Source organism: Dermacentor andersoni, chromosome 6 (genome assembly GCF_023375885.2).
Source record: "Dermacentor andersoni chromosome 6, qqDerAnde1_hic_scaffold, whole genome shotgun sequence".
In the NCBI taxonomy this organism is placed as follows: domain Eukaryota; kingdom Metazoa; phylum Arthropoda; class Arachnida; order Ixodida; family Ixodidae; genus Dermacentor; species Dermacentor andersoni.
In genome coordinates this window covers 40,297,027-40,321,212 of record NC_092819.1, presented here as the reverse complement: position 1 = coordinate 40,321,212, position 24,186 = coordinate 40,297,027, and the positions used below count along the sequence as shown (strand labels likewise).

General features: G+C 44.5%; 1 protein-coding gene across 1 annotated transcript; it reads left to right on the top strand.

Annotated features, from left to right (window-relative positions):
* The first annotated feature begins 229 nt into the window (after positions 1-229).
* LOC126521940 (solute carrier organic anion transporter family member 74D-like) lies at positions 230-24,113 on the top strand. Its single transcript, XM_050170685.3, has 10 exons — positions 230-1,086; positions 2,306-3,244; positions 6,369-6,455; positions 13,270-13,461; positions 14,977-15,141; positions 17,622-17,817; positions 20,541-20,679; positions 21,189-21,373; positions 22,441-22,505; positions 23,412-24,113. The coding sequence occupies exons 2-10, from the start codon at positions 2,494-2,496 to the stop codon at positions 23,825-23,827; spliced, it is 2,196 nt and encodes a 731-aa protein (XP_050026642.2). The 5' UTR covers positions 230-1,086; positions 2,306-2,493; the 3' UTR covers positions 23,828-24,113.
* Positions 24,114-24,186: the final 73 nt, after the last annotated feature.

Genomic DNA, 24,186 nt, shown 5'->3' with positions numbered 1-24,186 from the left:
GGTTCTGGTGAGAAGTGGCCTTCACGAGAGCCTATTCAGCAACAATCGGAATGACTCACAGTAGTGCACGTGATGTCTGTGGGTGCGAGGAGAGCATAAGACTACCTGTTTGGCAACTGTTCAGGATTTGACATACAAGGATAATTGATGTCCAAGGCACTTCGGCGACTAGACGATCGGGCACCGACCGTATACAGACGCAACTGGAAATCCTTCCAAACCGATGACTGGCCCAGAAAGCAGTGAAGATGCTTTTTTTTCTTTCTGAGAAATGGCCGGTTTTTGGAAGCCCCCTTGACTGCTTGGTGCAGTTCGCGCGTGCGCACACATTCACCACGTTCCTCTCTCCCTCTTTATTGTCTTGTCACCCTCCTTCAGCTCAGGGTGGCCAGCCAGATGTCTTTCTAGTTGATAGCCCTGCCACCTCTCTTTCTTTTCTCTCACTTTAAATTGGAGCTGAAATAGGAGCGTTGATTCTGGAAATAGGAACATGAGTGGTCACAGCTGGAATTGAAAAGGGAATATTCTAGCGGGTGCTTTGTGCCTAATAATGAAGAGGCGCTAAAGGAGCTGCACTAAAGGAGCTAAGCTGGCAATCGTTTCTTTTTTTCGCTACCGGAAGACAGAAGACGAATGTGCCGCCCTTCAAACAAGCAGTGTAAGTAGTCGGGCCACAGGCGTGGGGATCGCTTACACACCGAATCACACTGGAAGAAAAAAAGAAAGAAAGCGAAGAAAGTTTTTTTTTTCTCTCAAGAAGCCACTTCCAAGAAAGCCGCGGCTACGTTGCGAGCACACAGATAAGTTCGCGCTGCGTATTGGGCACAGGGCAAGTGGACCGATGCCAGACTACTCGACAAAGCGTATCGCCGATCGCTCTGCTCTTCCAGCCCAAACGACACGAAGGAAGCGAGAGAGATAACGTGAAAACACAGCCAAAAAAAGTAAAACAAGGGCCGCCTTGCAACACGCGGAGACCTAAGTCCGGCGTGAGCATCGACAGCGAAGACGTGGGTGTCACGTGAAAAGGCTTGGTGCAATGTGTTGACACCGTATCGGCATATTGTCCCACCTGGAAGAATGGAGGTAAGTGGGCAAGTTCAGCGCTCTCCATGCGAGAGCTTTTTGGTGCTGCAATGATTGTAGCTGTCAGCACACCTTTCTGTAAACCTGACCCATTAGGTGCCGCAAACACGCGTTTTATTAGAAGCCACGGCTTACTTTGCTTTCCGCCTGACATCACAGCGCCCAGGCCGACACCATTTCACGGGAAGTGTTTGAGGAGGGAATGTCTCGACTTACGCGTATTAAAAAGCAACGGCAGTAACCACATTAAGGTGGCAATATAGCGACAATCGAGAGTTTGTCACAACCGTGCAAGTTTAGTTTTGTGGTCAGTGGCTTCGACAAGAAAAAAAAAAAAAAGCAGGGAAACTCGTCAAAAAGACACAGGAAGGATAGTGTGTTGACGTATTGATGATAATTCGATGGTTGTGTGTTATAGTGCCTTGAATACGCAAATACCTTAGAACAAGATCCAGTTCAGTGCAAGAATTGAGCATCCCCTTGTGCTATGTCTGATTATTAAAATGGTTATTGTGGACACAGTGGCTTCTGATAAGAACTCCGTTTCATGTTAATTATTTTGTAATTTGTCGAATTGGTCTAATATCACCTTGCTAAAGAATCCTGTGCTACAGTGTTTGCAACTCGGATTTCAGTATCTTTTTTGATAGCGGGTGATCGTAATGAGATACAGTTTCTACTAAACAGAAAAGATAGGTTCGTGCATTACTTCCCTAAGAGAAATCTTCAGGTACGGAGCAAAATGCTAAAAAAAAGTAAGGCCCAATTTCACATATTTCATGTTACAGATATTCAAGAGTACGAGTTTCTGAAAACAGTCCATTGAATAAAGTAAATGATCTCTCGGTTTACTTATGGAAGGGCAACTTCACTGCATATCGCAGCGCTGCAGTAATTTTTGCTCACGCAGCAATGCTGTAGCTAATTAGCGTTGAGGAAAGAAACAACGCAACGGCTTTATTCTTCCACGCTAAGGTTGGCAAGTCATCGTAAGGCTGCAGCCATATACTTGCAAGCGGAAGTGTTGGCACAGACTTGGATTGAAGGTTAGAAGATTGAGTGAGCGATCCCTCAACTGAGTGAACGTGTCAGTAGGAACGCGCTCTAGCTGTCGAAAGCGTGAATGTCTATCAGCTGCCGCGGCAGCGCGAGAGCCTGCGTAGCAGAGAGTGGAGTTTGTCAGCGCATAGGCAGCGACAACATCGTCTTCCTTTCTTAGCACGACTGGCGGATGTGACGAAATAGTTGGCCCATCGACGCCCGACGCTCAAACGCTTTGTCCCTCGAGAGCGGACGCCGCCGCTGGCCGGAGAAAAAGAGAGAAGCCCGAAGAGGCCGCGAGCGTGATAAACGGTGGGAGAGCCTAACACGGAGAAACCTCGGCGGCCTGTCGAGACGCCACTTCTCATGAATGCTCACAAGCAGGGCAGTCCCAAAGCCGACGGCAGCCGCGATGCCGGCGGCGCGTGCGGGCAGGCGGCGCCGGAAGCAGCGGACGTTCCTGCGCCGAAGAAGGACCAAGATGAGGCGCGGGATTCGACCCAAGGAGCCGAAACTGACAGCGACTACCTGTGTGGCGTGGGCAACTACAGGCCGGACTGGCTGCAGAAGTTCGCCACTTCGCGTTACTACGCCCTCGTGTTCGGTTTGCTGGGCATCTTTCAGGGTGCCTACCGTACGTACCTGGTCGGGACACTGTCTACCGTGGAGAGGCGCTTCTCGCTATCGAGTCGCGCCTCGGGCATCATCATGATTGCCGACGACCTGAGTCCCATCGTGGCCAACCTCGTGATGATGGTGTGCCTGAGGCGCACCAGCAAACCTAACTGGGTGGCCGGAGGCATGCTGTTCTCGCTTCTCGGAGCCGTGTCCAGCTTGCTGCCCTACGTGGTCTACGGTCCGGGCAAGCACCTTCTGGGAGACTTGCCGACAGTGGGTGGCGTCGCCACCCAGACGACCCAGTTCTGCGGCACTTCGGACGACGAGGCAGCAGCGGCAAGTTGCAAAGCGACCAAAGAGGACGCCGCCTCACTCGGGCCTTTGCTATTCTTCTTCATGGGTAACTTCTTGAATGGACTGGGCGGCTCCGCTTACTACGCCATCGGGACCACTTACATGGACGACAATGTCAAGAAGAAGAACTCGGCCGTCTACTTCGGTAAGTTCACGATTATTCTCAATAGATTTCAGAAGTACAGCCTTTGTCAAAGGAAGCGAAGTATTCATGAGTCGCGACTGCGTCATGTTGTGCCCGTGGAAATCCTGGTATTGGAGTTCTAAAGCAAAACTCGGAGGTGCTTTTGAGCAGTGCGGAGAGGTGAGGATCCAGACTATACACGTCCAGTCATGCGCGTAGTAGCTTGGCTTCTTTTGAAAAAGGTTGTGCGTCCGTATGAGCCACCATAGCAGACAAGCCTTAAATCTAAATGTCGTGATTTTACTTGACCTTAGTGCAGCCACTTCCATATTCGTCATGAAATACATGAGTAGATAGAAATCTTTCAATTGGTCCTGGTTGGATACTAGCTCCCTGCTCTTTGAACATCGCACCTCCCCACGAAGTCATGCGTGACTAGATTAAATTTTGAGACTCGTAACCTGCCGTAGCTTCCTTGTTCTGCTGTAACAAGGACAAAAACGCACGTATACGTTACTGTCTTTATTCGCTCTTGATTGAAGTCAATGATAAGAAAAAAAAAGAAAAGAAAGAAGACAAAGACAGTTTAATATGCAGTGCATTATGGTTGTGAAATAATTTTATAGATTACGCTGCTCCAAATTTGCTTATTCTAACGCTGCACGAGCCACTTTTGCTTTGAGGAAGTTGTGGGGAGTAACCAAACATTGTATCGAAGGTAGTGGCTTAATTGGCTTAATAGTTCATTGATTATTACAAAAAACTATCTTAATAAATTGCAGCCACCTCATTGGTGCTGGTTGCTTTAAAGGTGAGGATTAGAAAAGTATGATTTATGATACGCTATGAACTACGCTGACATCAATCACTGGACTAATTGGTGCGATAATACGCGTAAACTACGTGGAACCCTCGTCGCATTGGTAATGTGCCAGTGCTTGTTGCGCAAAGTATTGTTCAGCAATAACTTATGACAATTTTCTCACGACCGTGACTCAGCAGCTGCGCCTTACTGCACTAAACCAAAGGTCGCGGGTTGGACGCCCCTCTACAGCGACCCCATGCATACTGGAAGAGTGAAGAAAAAGTTTTCGAGGTTCAAATTATTCTGCATCCCTTTACTGCGACGTCTGTAACAGATGCTGAATTGCTTTGTCCCAATAAAGTCGATCTAGTCAGCAGTTAAGGCGTCTCGTTCAGACAAATTGTGAAACAAGTATAAATATGCTATTTTGCAGATAGCTTATCGCCTTAGCAGAAGCTTGATGCGGGCGAATTGGCTTTGCATACTTGAAGAAAAGAGCGCTACAAAGACGCGGACTAAAAGAGGAACATGTACGGATGACAAGGCAGAAGTTGGAGGTAGTGGAAGTAGTGAGTTGGAAGTAGCGCCTTGTCCCTCGTACATGTTCCTCTTTTAGTTCGCGTCATTGTAGCACTCTTTTCTTCAAGTCTTATCGCCTTAAACAGCGCTTTTCCGCGTCCTCCGTGTTTCCGGGTTGAAAGGGAGTGCGGCGGAATTTAAATAATAATAACAAAAAAAAAAGAACTTCAGCGGATTAAGTCGCCGCCCCTACCGCTTCCGGTTTGGAACACCATGTGAAACCAGTGGCAGTGATAAGAGCGACGGTCACGAAGGGAACGGGCACGATGCCACTACCAAACAGCCGTCACTGGTAGTTCGCGAGTCGGCAGTGTTCACCTTTTCGCTTCCGAATGGTTTTCTTATAGACAAGTTGAAGAAAAAAAAAACGTCAGGCAGATACGCTGGCGTTAACGTCATGCTCGGTGCAGTATATATATATATATATATATGTGTACTTGGCACACATTGTTACTTCAGGCGGCGAACAGTGAAGAAATATAGAGGTGTGAGAGTATTCGTCTTCTCTTAGTGTGCACATCACGCCTATTTCTTAGCAGATCTAAAGTTTACGAACACACGTAGCTTGTAAATCACAACGCTACTAAGCTTCCGCTAAGTTGAAGTCACTTTAGCTGCATAGGCAAGAGGGACGTCGTCGATGATCTCTGGAGTGAGCTAATGCGTTTTTTCCGACGTAATTGTCGCAGGTATGACAGAATACATTGGCCTGAATATTGTTGAAAGAAAAAAAGAATAGATTGTTCGTATTTCGACAGGGCGTAATGCAGAAAAGCTCCTGTACCATGAATTGGGTGCGCCATAATGAAACCCAGGTGGTCAAAATTAATCCGCAGTTCCCATCTACAGCGTGTAACTTAATGCGACCGTGGTTGCAGTTTGTAAAACGTCGGACTTTCATTCAAGTATTGATTGTTACAGACAAGCGTTGAGCAGTTCTCTGCCTGATGTCCTCCCCTATCAATCGTTTTGGAGGATAAGGAGCGGTTGTTCGTATTTGGCTGGCCTTATTGACTTTATGTTAAACTCCATCTGTAGTTTTATTGCACTTCGTTATTTACTTTACATGAGGGGAATAGACCAGGGAGGGGGGGAGGTGGAGCTGTAGGTGCTGTGTGTTATAGATTTCTTTGTTTACATATTTCGGGTGTTTCAGTAAATATGATCGCACAACAATATTTCGTGGGCGAACTAGGGCGCGAGTACCTGGCTCCTACTGCTAACTAATAATTGAAATTAATGTGTTGCAAACAACCGCATAACAATACAGTGTGATCGCGCCAGTAGTCTGGCCAACAATCATATCCTACTCTTTGTCAACATGAAAAGGTAAATAAGAGTACAATGTAATGCTTACAAGTATGCACGCACCTTTTATAAAAGGATTTACACATTGCTGCTTTGGTCGAAGCTTCCTAAGGGCCACGCTGAAAGTTTGAATCTCGTGAAATTGCATGCGTTCAGAAACTGTGAGAGCGTTAGCACTATTGTAATTGATAGTCGATGTGAATTTCTGTACTCTTAAAGCTGCACAACGCGAAAAAACAAGGACCTAAAGAAAGAGAAAACGGGTCTAGCACTGTCGTGTTCTTGTTTACCTTTCTCACTTTGTTTTTCACGCTGTGCAGTTTTCTTATGCAGTCATGCAAACTTGCTCAAGGTTCCGTGTTTTAGTAATGGTGTGGATGCCATTTCGGTTCAGCCTGCATATTTTCGACAAAGGCTGTACACACACTTATTTACGTCTTCGTTTGCGTTTAGGCTCATTGTATGTCTTCCGTCTCCTGGGACCTGTCTTGGGCTTCACACTGGCCTCGCTTAGCCTAAGCTACCCCGAGGAACTGAAAGGTCAGTGTTTTTTTTAATGCGTATTGGAGATTGCCAGATAATGTGTTCCATGTCCTTTAGATTTCGTGCCCTACCGTGTTCCGGTAATGAGTTCATTCATTCATATTAAAGCACAATCACAGTGGGAAAAACAAGTGGTTGCTGGAATGCAAATACCAGCGAAAAGCCAATAATGATACTCCAAGAACGAAAGCAATGGCTGATAAAGAGAACAACCATAAGTTATTTCATGGTATACATTCTACACTTGAATCATGACGTTATGGGCTGTTTTACTCGTATCAACCCGTTTTGTTGCTGCACGATCTCTCTTGAATGTTCGCATTTAATAACCTCACTTTTCAGATGGCTTCCAACTGTTGATGTCCTTGTCATGACGTCTCGCCAATCCTAGGCACTTTCTCAGCAAAGGAAGGCAGACTTTTCCAGCTGGCATCAACAGTCCGCCAATTCATACGGTCCGAGAGCTCGTAGGACGGCTCGATTAGAATCTGCATTTCTGTAGGCTGCTTCGCTATGCGGAAAACTTTCGCAACATGCAGAATAGTGCTGCGCTGAAGTTATTAGCACACACTTGTTAATTTCGTCACCGATTTCAATAGTAGCTATTCACAAGTGTATGTACGAAATCGGCAGCTAAACAAGCGCTTCCAATAGTACAGTTTGCTGTGGTGTTTTTATGGCTTGTTAGAGAAAGATTCGTTTATAAATAGCTTATTATGGAAAATTACTGGTTGGATTTTAGTATTGAAGATTATGTTTCTGCAGATTAGGATTGTAAGATGGTTTAACTGTCACCAAATATTTCACATGTAAGGTGTAAAGGAAGTCACAGTATATATACTAAAAGAAATTCATATTAATACGTTTTCTCCTTGCGGCTAACAGTCTCATACAGTGTAAGGTACAGCACTTCGTAGCTTGCTAAATGAATTACATTAGATTGATGATTAGGAGATAATTATGATGTTGCCACTCCCTTCGCCGTCAAGTCGACATGGATATCACGCCCTAGATAACCTTAATAGGGCAAGACACACATATTCGACATGGAAAAAATCATCTATTTGACCTCAGAACAATCAGCCCTTTGCTACCCTACCTACAGTGGGCGAAAACGAAGCATGCCCCTCGACAGGTGCAAGGCCCAACGAGCGCTGACGGAACCCGTCGTCTATGCCGTTTTCACTTGCCATAATCAGTGTATATGTTGCGTTCTGGATTAGCTGCGTACTAGTGCTGTTACTGCGTTCCCACTTTGGTTGGTTGTGCAGCTCTAGGATAGGTGTCACATTACCTTTACGTGTCTTCAACCGTCATTGAATACTATTGGTCCCACGTTTCCTTTCACATGCGAATTCTGCCGACTGTGCTAATTTTGTACTTTGTTTTTCCTCTCTCTCTCTCTATTGTTCACTCATGTATGTGGTGCATAGTTCATGTATTTTCATTATGTAATTAACCCGCCCCCTCTCTAATGGCCGAATGGGTGAAAAATAGGTAAATAAATAAATAAATAAATAAATAAATAAATAAATAAATAAATAAATAAATAAATACAGGGTCTCTTAAGATATCTCTTAAGAGGTGGACGGCGAAAGCCTACTCTTCCTCCTCTTATCAGTCGCCTCTTTCTCTTTGCCTATTCTCTTTCTCTTGTTTCTTTCAGTCATTACTGCTCACTACTAAGCATATTTAGTCATTTGTAATGAATTGTGGTTATTACAAGCCGTCGTTAGACATGTTGGTCATATCATAGTTATTAGTAGTCATTAAAAGTCGTTTCAGTCATTATTAGTCAATACTGGTCATTATTAAGCATTTTAGCCATTTCTAATGAATTGCAGTCGTTACAAGTTGTCGTTGGACATATTGGTCATTTCGTAGTGATTACTGGTCATTACAAGTAATTTCACTCATAATTAGTCATTACTGCTCACTACTAAGCATTTTCAGTAATTCGTAATTAATTGTGGTTATTACAAGCTGTCGTTAGACATGTCAGTCATTTCGTAGTCATTATTAGTAATCAGAAGTCATTTCAGTCGTTATTAGTCATTGCTGGTCATTGCTAAGCATCTTTAATCGTTTCTAATCAATAGTGGTTATTGCAAGCCGTCGTTAGTCATATTGGTCACTTCGGAGTCATTAGGAGTCTTTACAAGTCATCATTAGTTATTACTAGTCATTATCAACCTCTACAAATCTCTATTATCACGTTATCATTCACTGCCTGCCACTATCAATAATTTTTCATTCTTTAATCTGTCTTTATATGGCGTGATGACGCTTCGGCGGTTACTCCGGCGGTCAGGTCTGTTGACACAAACTTCACCATGAGCCTAGAAAGGCTTTCGCCTTAATAATTAAATGCGTTCAATGCGGCCGACGAAAACGGTGCTGTGCAGACTGGAGAGCGAACAGGCTGGCGACGGCAGTGCTCTGCAACGAAAGCCGACGGCTCTGCTCACGGAACAGCCAGTGCACGTGCGACGCACCATACTTGCGCATTCCTTCGGCTTGATACAGTATCATCCAAGGGACAGAGCATGCCTGGGCATGGGAAAGGCATTCGCCATGGGACCGCTTGCAAGGCATTTTTCTTCGGAGGTCATCCTCTTCTAGCGACGGTGTTGACGTTAACACGATGCAGAAGAAGCGGATTCCCAGAAGTGCGCGCCACGGTGGTGTTCGGCTGTTTATACCAACGAGCGGTCCCCAATGTGAAACTGACGACCCTGTCAACAGCCACTTGTTATGAGAACAACAACATCGACACACCAGCTGTAGTTCTCACGCTGATCAAAGGTCTGTGGGGGCGGAAGTAGACGGGAGCGATCGCTGACCACCAAGAACCAAAGACTCTTGTGGTCGTGCCATGGGAGATATTGCTGGTGAGATTGAGGCCAATGTATACCCTTGGGAAAGATACTATCGAATTCCCAACTAAATGACAATTTCTAGGAAAGGAAAACCGACCATTGATTGGACATTACTGTACATTGTAATGTGACATTATACTTAAAGAGGGGATCCAACTTTTGTAGAGAGAAAGGGCCAGAGAATAAAAATTTGACCAATTTCCATTGCTTGTCTGCAGAAGTCTTCTAATTGAACCGAGAATAGCAGAACAGGAGCAATGTAGCGAATAGGAGAACAGGAGTGTAGCGAATTACGCATAACACCACCTAAAAACAGCCCCATCAAGTTTCATTCAACCTTAACTATAGGATAGCTACTCCTCAGCGCCAGAAGTATAAAAGCAGTAGTTAATGACTTTCCAGTGCGTGTGTGTTTACGTGCACCTACGTTCGCAGCCCATGCCTTCATGCCTATCATAATGTCGGTGGCCTCACCTTCATGAGACTACGGTGCTAGTTATTTGCTCATTACTCATAGTTGTCCCATCGTCTACCGAATGTTATCTCAACCAAACATCTTACTTTCCATATCTCTATCAAAGCTGTGTTCCGAGAAAAGAGCGCTTGGCGGTAAATGTCTCATCAAGAAGGCACAATATGTAAAAAAAAAAGACAAACCTTTCCCCTACCGAAAAATGGGGGTAAGCGAAGCTTGTCCTACGTGCACCTGACCTTCGTCACGGTTAAGTAACCCACAAGTAACGGTGCTGCGTTGCTTCAGCTTCCTGCTCCGTCAGCCCGGGATCTTTTTCTCGTTGCTGTCGGATTGCTTGGCTCGGGCGGCTCTAACTGCTGGATCGGCGCGCCAATGGCGAGCCCTTTCACGGGTGAGTTCTCGCCGCCGCTCGTCGATCGCTGCCAGTTCCTCGGGGGAACGCACAACGCGTGACCGTCCCATCCGTTTTCCGAGACTGAACTGAACGGAAACGAAGCCGGCGGGAAGTCCTTTCCTGCCCTTTGCCTCCCCAGCTGAAGCGAGATGGCTCCGACTGGTTTCACGCGTGGCCTGAGCACGCACCTGTGCAGCTGAAACCTTTGCTAATGACTCACGTTCCGGCGCCGGTGCAGCTGTAAACTCATCAAGCCGTCCTTTACCGCAGCTGCGCTGCTTGGGAGCAACTGTTTTTTTTAGCGTGACCAAGACAACGCCACTTGTGAGCCAATACAAGCTTCGCTTGAAAAACTGAAATTGGAGCAGTCACTAAGTCATTAGGCGTTACTGCTGGTTCTTCACGTCGTATCACATGCGCGTTGGAGATAAACAGCATTGATGCATGTACTCAACTCCCTCAGCAGTCGAGCTGTCACTGGTTAGCAACGCTTACTGTTTGCAGAGAGAGAGAGAGAGAGAGAAGTCATAAGGCAAAGGCAGTGAGGTTATCCAGGCTGAGCCCGGTAGGCTACCTTCCACTGGGGAAGGGGAAAGGGCATTGAAGAGGAGAAGGAAGAACGAAGGAAGTTCACAGTTTGCACACACAAACGTTCATCGCTGAGTCAGTCCCAGGCGGTCATACAGGCTGGTGCATTTCAAGAAACGCACCAGTGCCTTTGTGGCCACGGGCTCAAGATCTTCTCCTCTGTGAAAGTATGGCCGTCTAAGTGCTCCAAAGCTGTACGAAGGGCACTCCTCTCGTTTTCGTGTGTAGGACAGTCACATAGGAGGTGTTTGGTCGTTTTTTCGACACCACATCTGCTGCAATTGGGACTGTTTGCAGAACGTGGCTGTGGGCAAACGTCAGTTGGCAGAGAATAAGCAGAGTGCCAAATCCAAAGACAAACGAGTAGTTCTACGCCAAGTGTCCCAAACGTGTCGCTCGAACATCTAATGTCTTTTTGTAAAAAAATCTGGGCTTTTTACTTCGTTGCTCAGTCATTTCCCAATATCGTCCTGCTGAAAAAAAATTCTTTCTGATGTGGCGTGCGTTGAACGTGTTGCACAAGTGCGCCAAGCAGGTTTATTGAGGAAAATTATAAATGTTATTCGGTGCGTAAAGCAGTTAAACTTCGCCTGATGAACCTGAAAAGGTCAGCTATCGATATATAACGGCGCTTATTGGCAACTTCAGTCGGAAAAAGTGCCTCAAGAGACCCAAATTTGCATGTATATCTGCCATATTTTTACTGGCATTATTACTATAAATTTGTTCCTCATATTTATTTTGCTTCGCTGACATCGAACTCTACTCTACAGTGAACATTCTCTTGCTCCAATACATTATTCGGATTTTCCGAAAAAAGAAACGAGACAAACATACCAGGTTTTGGTACACTTTCAGTTCAGATTCTTGCATTGAGATAGTTTACGTAAAAATATGACCCAAGAGAATTAGATATGCCTGTTTGTTGGCCTTCGATTTCCGTCATTATCTCATTTTGAATTTTTCTTTTATGCGAGACTTGAACTTTTCATCTTGACCCCTGTACCGTGCTTGGCATCACCCATTCACCACACAGCGGAATGGCTGCTATGATGCAGGCGGTCGGCATGCGCAGCGCGAGAATCTCTGCCACTGAGGCCTCAATTGCGCTGCTGTGTCCCCAAAACGATAATAAACATTGTATTTGCCTTGACTTATGTGATGACTTAGGTGAAATTACGTGATGATATTGCACTCAACTTAAAGCTATACCGTTTTTTTCGTTTCCCCATAACCTGCATTTGTTTTTCTGTCTGTGTTTGTGCTGCAGTGCACAGCGCTGCTTTTGCTAAGGTGTTTTGTTATCTTGTTTCAGTGTTTATTTGGAAAAATGAAAATCTTTGCCTGTGTACTGTACTGCCAAGTTGATAGAGGGGGTAGGACCTCTGTCAAGCTTGCGAGCTTTTAGTCCTGTCTCCTTTTCTGTCTAAGAGAAAATAAAGACTGAATTAAAAATTGAATTGACAATTTAAATTTAAATTTGCTGCTGTAGCTCCCAGAGCTTGCCAGAAGCCGGAAGGTCGTGTGAGTGCACTGAGAGTTGGCTGGCTTTACCGTATCCCGTCTTTCTTTCCCTTAAATTCCGATTGAAGTTTCACTGAAGAAACACTTGCGTAACGATAATGTTTAGAAAGTATGTAACAAGCGGAGCAATTTCAAGCAGATTCAAGGGCGTTTGTGAAGCTTTATGAGGCCTTATGAGGCTTTATGCGCCGCTAGAGGGATCCCAGGTGGAGGAAGCATACTCTATTGATCGAACTAAATATTTATACAAAATAAGCTGTAGGTTAGAAGAAGGAGCAGCGCGAACGTTTTGGTGTAGATATCCAAGTATGCGCTTAGCATTAATAATTGCTGACATGCATATTTCGTGAGGTTATCAGTTATGTGAACACACATGAGCAACAGTATAGGGCCAGAAGGCTCGCCGAATAAAACTGAATTGATTAGCAATTCCTATGGACAAGCTCGAATTGACGAATTCACTAGAAACTTCGTAATAGCAAGCTGTCTATGTCAAACCCTCAATTTCAAGCTCCATTGAGAGGCGGAAAGGAAAAATCGCGTTTATCGCTATTTCCCTGGTCGGTATCCATTTGCTCAGGGCAGTACCCTAATGTAGTTGTACAAAGTGACAGATCTGAACGCTAAGTTATTAAGAGTGTAGCCAAGGTTAATAAGATCATTACAATGTCTTACTCCCACCATCTTACATTTAGAAATATCAAGTTTCATTAGAGTTTATTTAATGGCTCAAAAACTAAGCATGACGTTGAGTGTGAGGATCGACTCAACCGGTTGGTCCTAATTATAGGAACGTGAACTAACGAAAGAAAATACGCGACGTGCACTTTGATATGAACGTCATGAATTAAGACATTCTTTTGCTGTCACTGCGAAATGAGCCGCTGGAAATCAGCCAATGATCAAATGAGCACGAGTCGTGAGCCTTCGCTTTCTTGCATACGCTTGCAGGTACGTCCCCGCTTCAGCCTGGCGACCCTCGTTGGATCGGCGCCTGGTGGTTCGGCTACATCTTCATCGGTTTCGGCCTACTCTTCAGCACACTCCCAATGCTGTTCTTTCCCAAAAAGATCCGGTCAAAAGCCGAAGCCAACAAAGGAGACGCGCTGAGCAAGAACACGAGTATGAAAGCGGACATCAAAGGTGGGACACTAAACCTCAGTGTTCGACTTTTGTTTGGTGGGAAACAGCAGAGCTGAAAGCTTGTAAGTTTCGGGAGGGGACCACGGATGGGCATGGTGGAGACCGCTCCTTTCTGCTTATTTCATGCTGGCTATTTTATTGGGACAAAAGTACATATATATTATAGCCTTGTGCTGCCTTCAATACCTGTTTTCAATCCGGCTGTTCAAACTCTTTTTATCTGTGAACCAACTACCTAAGTTCAATAGCATTCCCTATCCAATCAGTTGAGTTGAGATGAGTTGATCAATTTTTTGTCACACTAGTCATGACCTAATAAAGTGGCAGAGGGTATTGGGACAAAAGCTGCATTTGAGGAGCTTGACAAAGCCCCGCTACCTCACAAAATAATGGAAGCAGGAGGAAACGATACGGCAATGTCCACTGTATAGTAAAAATCATTGATGCACTGTCTGCCTAGAAAACATGTTTCTTTTGTCTTTTCACCACTACGTCTAATGTATATGCTGTCATGCTTCCGCACACCCTATCCCTTCCCCCAATTTGTACTGTCCCTTTTAAAAAGCTATTGACTTGTATCTGCGCGTGGATTTAGCAGTTAATCTCCGTACATGGCCTCAGCCAAGGGTGTACAACTAAGTAGCTTCTGATGTAACTAAGCGCCTTTCAAAGTCAAGTTTCCCCTTGAGCGAAAATTGCTTTTGAAGCAACAGAAGCATCTAGATTATGTGTGTTCGATCAGGGTAACTTCCGAATCGGATCGGATTGGAACATTCGAGATAAACGACCTCAGAATAACGGTTCTAATAACGTACATTTTATTCCCAACCACAGCGAACTGTATAAAATTTGCGGGGAGACTTCTTGGTAAAAACAGTCTTAGTGACTGCAATTACGTTGCCTATTTACATGCGTTTTTGAATAACTGTGATGCAGTTCCCAAATCTACGTCCGGTAAATTGAGGTGCTTGTAAATGAGAAACGACTGCCCTCAGTTATATGATACCCGTTACAATGACAGTAATGGAAAAAAGAAAGTGTTGCGGGGGGGGGGGGGGGGGGTGAAACATCATTTATTTAACCTGATGCACAGAGAGGGGAAAATGATAAATAAAAGGCAGGGAGGTTAACCAGCCCGGAGCCTGGTTGGCTACTCTGCACTGGGGAAGTGTGTTCAGTTCTTCAAAGGAGTGAAGTCGGATACTACAGTACGGCACACTGCTTTAAAATGATGGAAACAGGGCCCGAATGGCTAAATTCATTGTTTTCCTCAAATTGCGAAAACAAGTTCGCATAAATGCTAGTGAGACATTCATAATTACGACTGAAGGTTATTGAGAACTTATCTGCTCCGTGCGCTTGCTCAGAAATTGACGCTTATCCATGGCAATCACAGTTCTCCTGTAGCAGAATAATTCGGAACATTGAAGCCGTTATAAATATGAGCACTTGAATAGAAGTCTCCGATTCTGCGTGCATGGTAACACTTATGTGTGCTTTTCGTTTTATTTTCAGAGGGATTGCAGGGACTCGCAAGGTTGGCCCGAAATCCCGTCTACGTGTTTCGGATTCTCGCAGCAATCGCTAGCTACATTGCTCTGGCGGGCTATTACATTTCGTTTCCGCGCTACACGGAACACCAGTTCTCTCAGACGGCGTCCAAGGCCAGTCTCATTGCTGGTGAGTTCAGTGAACCATATGACGAACAATGTCGGACTAGAGCCACAGTTTCTTGGTGAGCTCCGATGTAAAGTATCAGGCAAGGATGTGTTAGTAATCAGGCGTGGTGGAGTTCGTAGATAATAAAATAAAGCATGAACTTACTTCAGAGGTTGCAAAACACATCAGTGTTACGGATGGATTCTCAGAAACGCAGTCATCGACGTGCTGTAAGCTAATATGCCGTTTCATAGCCATTGCATCAACAGTGAACCATTGCAACACCTCAGCTATGGACTTATTAGGCTTAGGCATATGAAGTTATGAGGTACTCATCTAGCCGTTCAGGAAGTGGAAAATGACTTTTCCTTAGTCACTCAGTGCACAGTCTAGAGAGGAGCTGGACTAGTGGAATTGATGAGACCGACAAACGTACAGCGGTAAGAGACGAGGGCTGACAAAGAACACACGATACCAAACGATTTTCGACCCTCTGAGGCCCATTTACTTTCGATGCTGCTCTAATCAACACTGTATATATTTAACACTTTGCTTGGGTTGGGGTATTCGACCAAATATCTTCACTTTATTTCTTTCGCTCTGCGAAAAATCTGCGGGCTGGTACTGAACAAAATTGAACGATTCCTAACGCATTTTCTTTTGCAGTTTACGCCCATGGCAAACGTACCCATTGGTATGCAAAACTTTTGATACCACTGCGCATGGGATCACGTTTCGCATTAGTGCTTTTTTTTTTATTCAAAGGTTTTGCCGCCAGGCTTATTATGTAGAAAGGATTAGCAAAAGGGCATGATAAAATGCATGCAGTGTTGTTAGATGTTGGTACTGCAACAAGGAGTTCGCGTATTTGCATTAGTTGGTGCACATAGCGTATTGAATTAACAGAGCTCCAAAGCTTTAGAGGATGTATGCAGATAACTTTCATACTTCTCTTTCACAGTGCTAGTTGGCTATAACAGCTGCCACATCCATGCCCCATTATTCTCCTCGATGTCCCTCTCTCTGCCACCTTTCCTCATGTTCTCCTCTCTTCCCAAATGGCCTATACCGATGTTCACGTGCTGGTTGCGCTCTATTCACTTTCAGTACGGTGGCCAAACTGTGCAGTTCCCCAGCTGTCAGCCGAACTCTTTCTCTCTCTCTCACGACACTCGCGACCTTGCCCAACAGCCGCCTTGAATTTGGTTGCAAGAGTCTGGGAACAATTAAAAGCGGATGTAGACTATCTTTCGAAAGTTTCGGAGGCACTTTGCGCGGGACAGGCTACTGGTTTCAACAGCTATATCGACTTATGAATTCAACTCTGAAGTAGCATCGGTGTTGGTCACCGGAAGTAGGCCATTGGAAGAACAACCCAACTCACCTCAGTCGGCGACTTGAGAAGAGCGTTTCTGTGCACGCGGACTTTGGGGGCAGAGCGTTGTGGTGTCAATTGTTGAGAGGAACGGAAAACCCGATGGATCAGTGGACACCACGGCTTGAACGGCGCCCTTCAATTTCAACACAAAGATAGCGCGCGCCGTCGTGCCACCTGGAAAGAAAAGGACGAAAAAACGAAATTAGAAAGATTTCATTCCACGCCTAAGTGACTCTCTAACTGTGTCGGCTGATGAGGAAGAGAATAAAAAAAAAAAAAAGGGAGAACGTAGGGATGTTAAACACAAAGACGTCTGGTTGGCTACCCTACGCTGGGGAGGGGAGATATCTAACTCGCCTCTGGTGACAGATCACAAGAGCTAAATCATCAGAGCACGAAGGAGTTGAATCTAGATTACCTCTTCTCGTCCCAGTACGCGCGGGTGTACGCACAGAATCTTTGTTACGAAAAGCTACGGGGATTGATAGGTGTTATGCTCCATCTTCTGGATTTCGGAGCAATAAACGGACCCCTGGAGCCCTGCAGCAGGGCCCGGAAACACACATGTCACTCGCCAAAGTCGCTTCTAAATATTCGAAAAAGTGTGTACTTCATGGCCGTGTACATCGCCGTTGACGCTTGGCAAGCAGCGATTTGTGTGAAATAAGGGCTTTGACATTAAACTGACGTACCACGCTAGCCTGATAAAGCTAATGACATATATGTCAATGCTTAGTGAATGCTTTTTGGGGAGATTCTGTTCCCTTCCTTCACTGCGACGCGACTTGACAGTCGTTAGTTACGTGTGTGGTCCCTCTTCTGATATTGCAATGGGAACTCAGGTGCATGCATTAGGATGGATGGATGGATGCAAAACTTTAATAAAGGTCCTGAGGTACGCGACTCAGCGCGCTGCGGGCCGCTTCCACGTTGGGACAGTCAGGCCATGCCCGACCGCCGCATCGTGGGCCCTCTGGACAGCCCATAGCTGCATGCATTAGGAGCACAAGACTTTAACGGCACAATGGGGACCACGTGACCTTCCGATTTAGGAACGACGAGATGTTTGGTTTAGTTCTCGGACACTGATTCTAACTGTACACTGATGAAACTGTACACGCAGGACCGACTTACATCTTGTCGAACGTGGTCGGCGTTGTGCTCGGCGCCGTGTTCGTGCACAAAGTGAAACCGACGCCCCGGGTTGTTGGCATACATACTGTTGTCGTGGTGTTCGTCGCAGCAGTTGGCATTACTTCTCTCATGGCAATAAACTGTGGCTCGATACAGTACCCCGTGGTTCCAGATGCGGTCAGCGGGTGAGCATTATTTATTGATTCACTTATGTTCTGTCACTTTAAGCCATATAAAGGCTCGTTAGATAACGTGTTTCTTTGTAGAAAGGCAAATTGAATACGGAAATTTCAGCCAGACGGGTCGTTGACGAGAACGTACAGTTGTTTAGATCGAAGTAAAAATGGCGGGTTTCGCAGAGAGCTTTAATTGCCTTCATTCATCGATTGTTTGTCGTGGGAATTCTAACTAGGCGTTGGTGAATATTCCAAGTTTTGAATACGAATCGAATATTTCACACGAGCTATTGGTGTGATTATTAAGAAGGGAACTATTCGGTCTTTTCGAATGCTCCAAGCTAACCAAAATTTAGCAAGAGCATATTGTTAAAGTCTTTCTACTGTTATCTACTTGCCAAACAAAGTACCGCATATCATCAGCAGTCAAACAACGACAAAATTTTTTGAAGCAATGCAGATAGAAAACAGGTAATGCAAGATTTTTTTCCGGTTTGCTGTGAAAGATTGCAAGTCAACTGTGGCCGTCGCTTGTAGTCTATCATTTATTGTCTTTAGAAGTGCAGTGGTTTTTCAGTTTTTATATTTTACACTACATTAAGTGACGCTTTTCTTCCTGAGCGCCTGTTTAGATGTGTGGTCAGCTCACAAGTCCTTCAGTAGCTTTATATTTTTGCCCAATATCTGGCCTTTTGTCGGCGACAAATGATTTAATGCTTTTGGAAAGCTATAGTCCTACCCTAGACGTTTATTTTTGGAAAGCTTGTTTGCTACCAGGCTCTAAATAAGTTGAGAGGTTATCCGTGCAGTTGTTTTAGAAGGATTAGTGATCTTGTGTATAAGAATAATCCCTTGCCCCTACCTTAATATTTAGCTGTCATTTTCTTGCACTATAGCAAATATAGGCCTGGTACCTTATTATATCGAAATAAATATTTGTGCTGAAAATATAGGCGCATGCGTATGACGGTTCGACATTCGATCATTGCTATTGGTATTCTATTCGTATGAAAAAGTTGATATTCGTCTAACTCTAGGTTTAGCGAAGAAAAGAAGCAGGCAGTATACGAGAGACCTACGTAATGTTGAGCTTCCCAATAATTTTGTCCGCTTGGGGTTTTCCAACGAGCACGTAAGTCATAGCAGTTGAAAATTTCTGCATTTCTTCTCCACCTAGGTGCGGCAAAACAAGCGAAGGCTTTGTTTTGATAACGTTGTTATGTAGAAATCGACAACTGCGTGAAAGCTCCGTTGGGAAGAAAAGTAAACGTACTGTACGGATTGTCGTTTTCTTGTCACCAATGATTGAGAGGAAACGAATTACTTAATGAATTAAAAAAGAGGTTTGGCTAGTTCTCAACAAGACAGTGACATATTGAGGCGTGAAAGTCACAAAGCACAAGTTACTTTCTCTAACAGAACAAAATTCAGTCGCAGAGAGGATGGAAATGATGGATATGCTATTCTATGTTAACCTTCCTCACAAAACACAATTGTTGGCTTTGAACAGTGCGCATTTACCCGCCGTGGTTGCTCAGCGGCTATGGTGTTGGGCTGCTGAGCAGGAGATCGCGGGATCGAATCCCAGCCACGGCGGCCGCATTTCGATGGGGGCGAAATGCGAAAACACCCGTGTGCTCAGATTTAGGTGCATGTTAAAGAACCCCAGGTGGTCGAAATTTCCGGAGTCCTCCACTATGGCGTGCCTCATAATGAGAAAGTGGTTTTGGCACGTAAAACCCCATAATTTAATTTTTTAACAATGTGTATTTGTCGACTAGTCTATTTCAACACGTTTTCCAGGTTTCGAATAGGTTTCCAGATGACTGAGCACTTGATGCGATGGTTGGCTCGAGGTAACACTTTAGAAATTACTGCATTGGCAAAACCGATGCAATAGAAACAGCGAATGTTCAGCCCATGTGGGAAACACGATGTTGATAACCTTGTGCGGGTACAGTGACAATACTAGTTTAATACAGCCCATGCACTCGTTTTTTCATTGACCCTGCCTGATGTCACAAAAAGAAGAAAACAAAACAGCCCCATAAATCTTAGTATCACTCATATTCGTTCAAATGGAGGCAAAAAGCCACCAAAAATGGCAACAGATTTGATGTAGCTACTGATGTTTGTTTTCTGTATTATTATTATTACCGTTGGTGAAATTTGATTACATTATGTGACTCTTGCTATACAGGAAGAAATATATATATATATATATATATATATATATATATATATATATATATATATATATATATATATATATATATATATATATATATATATATATATATGTATATATATATATAAGACAAAAACATTGCTGTGTAACCAATTCGCTGGCTATTGAAACAATGTCCTTGAATTTCAAGAACCATAACCTAGAGCCACAGCACTCTTGGCATACCTTTCTGGCGCGTTTAAAACCGAAATAGGGTGGCATGATTGTGGGATCTGTGAATTTGTGAAAAATCTAGTACGTACAGTTTGGATGTATTTGACGCAGTGACTACGTACTGCTATCGGTAATGAGCAGTCACTGGGGGTTATAAAAAGGTCGAGGAAGAACCTGTCGATAGTTCGACAAGACATTTCGACTACTAGTGCTGCTGCTGCCAGCATTGAGCTAAGCATAGCTTAAATGTGTATGCGCTAGCAACTGCACGTGAAGCTGCGACAGTCGAGTTATTTCGCGTACACCATTTTCCTTGTCCACGCATTCGCAGAGTGACCATCCAAAACCAGTGCAGCGACGGATGCGACTGCTCCACGAGAGTCCATCGTCCAGTGTGTGACCAAGAGACAGGAACGCAGTACTTCTCGGCGTGCTTTGCAGGCTGTCCGGCCAGCCAGTTCAACCAGACAGTGAGCCTTCCTCGTGCTGCTTCGTGTACAAGTGCAAATGACACTGACCACAAACAAGCGACATATTTTAGTTCCTCGCAGTAAGCGAACCAAATGAATAGGTGTCATAGCAGACCGCCACAAAGACCACCGGTGATGTAGCACGCACACAGTGATAAACATGTACATGGGCGATGACGAAGCAAAACGGAAAAGAGCAGTTTTAAGGGATATGCTGTCGCATGTCAGTTGCAATGTATATGTATGCTTGTTTATTCTTTGGCGTTGAAACAAACCACGGGGTTACGGACCTAACTTTATTGCCAGACCAAGTCAGATATCTGAAGCACATGCTGTGTACATTTAGTGCGAGATTTATTCTTGGTAGGATTTTTCTGTGAAAACATTTAGACGGCTCCCACAAGGAGAAATATTTGACTCGGTGATGAACGCTGTAATTTTGTCGCAAGAAAAAAGAAAAAAAAAACATAAACGAAGAACTTTGCTGTAATAATTCTTTTGCTTTGCAGGAATTTCTGGATTGTTTGTGCCTGCAGTCGGAACATGGAATGAATAAATTCAACACGGGAAATGTTTCAAATAGCAAATGCGAGCAGGACTGCTTTGACGCTATGATGATCTTTGCTGGTGTCGTCTTCGTGATTCAAATAGTACTGGGAAGCACACACGTTGGTTCCACTATCATCGCGCTAAGGTAGGACTTTATTTCATGTGTCCTTGTTTTATTGAGATGAATAGATGAGATACGTTTAAGAGGACGAACATACACACGAATGTTGAAGCATTGAGCATTACAATACGTATCAGACTGATGCACGCTTTGAATTTCCCATTTGCGAAATACAAGAAATATCACAAGATAGTATTCTGAGCGAATATCGTCGCACTCACCTAAATGTCCATTTTTTCTCTTTGAGTGCGAGCTCCAGTAAGCAACGAAGAAAAGCCTTTACAGGCATAGGCAGCCTACTAACGTACAAAGGAGTTTATTTTCCGGACTGTTTCCAGCCTACTTGTAAGGTGTTTCTTTTTGTGCTTTAAATTTCGCAGGGTGTTCTGACATGGCAACGCTCCTCTTTCCCTACCTGGCTGTGTCCATTAGTTAGGAATATGACCTCCATTTCCCCATAGGATTAGGAGGATTGTGGTGCCTACCACATCAGAACAGCGATAAAAATACCAACGACATCACTGCGTGTCGTTTATATACCAGACTAACAAGCTGTTCAATAGCGCTGGTTGGTACATCATGCTAAGCAATAGAAGTAGGGCCCTGTCCTGCGGTTCTTGTTGGGGTCTTGTGTCACGCCCTTTAAATTCAGCTGCTTAACAACATAACACATTGATGCGAGTAGAATAGTAAGCCTGCTTTTTTATCCCAGATGGGCCAGATTTTTTTAGCGTATGCCAAGCCAGTGCTTTTTATACCTAAGTGGCCCTAATATGCATTCACTACACACTTTACATACGTGATTATGGATTACGGACAGAGAATTTGCTCTGTGTACACTACCTGTACATGCTTTTGCTTTTCTTGTAGGCTAATAATAATTTCGTTCTCTTTATTTTTTTCGTAATCTACGGCCTTGCTCTGTTCGTGTGTTGCCGTTTTGTCATAGACTTTTGAGTCTTTTCTACTTTCATTTACTTTTTTTCATACCTGTGATGTTGAAATAGCCGGCCCCATTTCCAATTTTCTTTTTAATATATAATAAACAAGAAAAACAGGGAGAAGAAATAGTGATGTTTGTTTCTGTGCAGGTGCATAGAACCACGGGATAAAAGCCTCTCCTTGCTCGTCGTGTCAGCAGTTATGAACGCATTCGGTAAGTCCACATTCCAGCTGCCAATGTAGGCTGCTGCATGAAAGGGACAATGTTACGGCAGGGTAAAATGACAACGTTGCTGTGATGGATTTATATTTATTAAAGTAAATTTTCGACAGAGAGAGAGAGAGAGAGAGAAAGGCAAAGGAAAGACAGGGAGGTTAACCAGAGATTATCTACAGTTGGCTACCCTGTAGTGGGGGAGGAGCAAGGGGATGCGATAGGTGAGAGAGAGAAGGATAAAATAATAAAAAAAATAAAGAAAGATCAAACTACACACACACACACACTACACAGTGTCGGTCGGTCCACCAGTACTACGGGCTCACGAGAGAGAGAGAGAGAGAGAGAGAGAGAGTCTCTAACAAAAGTATCGGGTTCTGTTTGGTGGCAAGCCTAGCATGCAACTTCAGGCGAACGCAACGATAAGTGTGGCTATTGCCATATTCTGTGAACAACTACTGCTTTTCAGTTAGCACATACATTGAAAATAAATAGCAAGCGCTCGCTCGTCAGCTGCTGTGGCTGTTTCCAGGGAAAAGCCACAACGGAAAAAGTGCTTTGAGGTGCTTGGATACGAACATGCCAGCCCACAGAGTACGAACATTTAATTATAAGACAATAAGTTTCACAGGCGATTTATGCAGCTTCTTCACGAATGACTGTACGCATTTATTCAACAATAATATGACGTATGGAAAACCGCGCAAATAAACGAACGCTTGTGACGGCTACACGTTCGCGCCCGTTGCTAATAAATCTCTTAGCAAGATATATATATAACGCGAAAATAACTTTGGAAAGAGTCGACTAATAATGATGAAAAATAATACAGTAATGAGCGTTTGTGCCCCCGAGATAAACGCCATTTATTTTATTGATACTATCTTCATTTTTCCCCTACAGCTTTTATCCCGTACCCTCTAATCTATGGCGCACTGACGGACGCCTCGTGCATCGTCTGGGAGGACCGGTGCGGCGAGCGGGGAGCCTGCTGGCTCTACGATCTGAAGAAACTTCGCTTCCTTATACACGGTGTCACAACAGCCCTGCTATTAGCCGGCTGCATCTTCCAGGCCTGTATGGCTTATTACTGCAAGCGCATCGAAAACTTTTACGACGACGAAGTGGACGACGTAGGCGGCAGCGGTGAAAAGAGTAGTGGTGACGGCGTCCACGTTCCACTCAGGCTGTCCATCACGGAAGTACCTGAGCCCCACGCGGGAGGTGCTGGAGCAGAGTTCCGCCCGAGGACTCGGACAACCAGCATCGATAGCTGGGAGTTTCAGAACTTCAATCAGCTCACTAACGTGACCAAGTGAACGCGCACATGGACATTTGCAGTTACTCTCCATCATTGTTTGAATCACTAGCACGGACGGGTTTTTTTCCATTCATATCGCGTCTCTGTCATTGTTGTGAATCGCTCATGGACTTGGAGTGGTCAATTCATGAACATTGCGTCAGCATCACACGTAAGACAGCCTCTGTTTTTAGTTGCCAAATCCACCACGGGTATTAGCTAAGATGTGCTTGCGTGCCTGGGAACGTTGCGTGAATACGCAAGGCAAGAAGGTGTAAGCCCGCCTAATAAACTATTAAGTTTTATTCGCTCCTCTACCTCACCCGGAAGCCTTGAGTAAAAAAAAAAGTTCTGGGGATTTAGGTGCCAAACCCACGA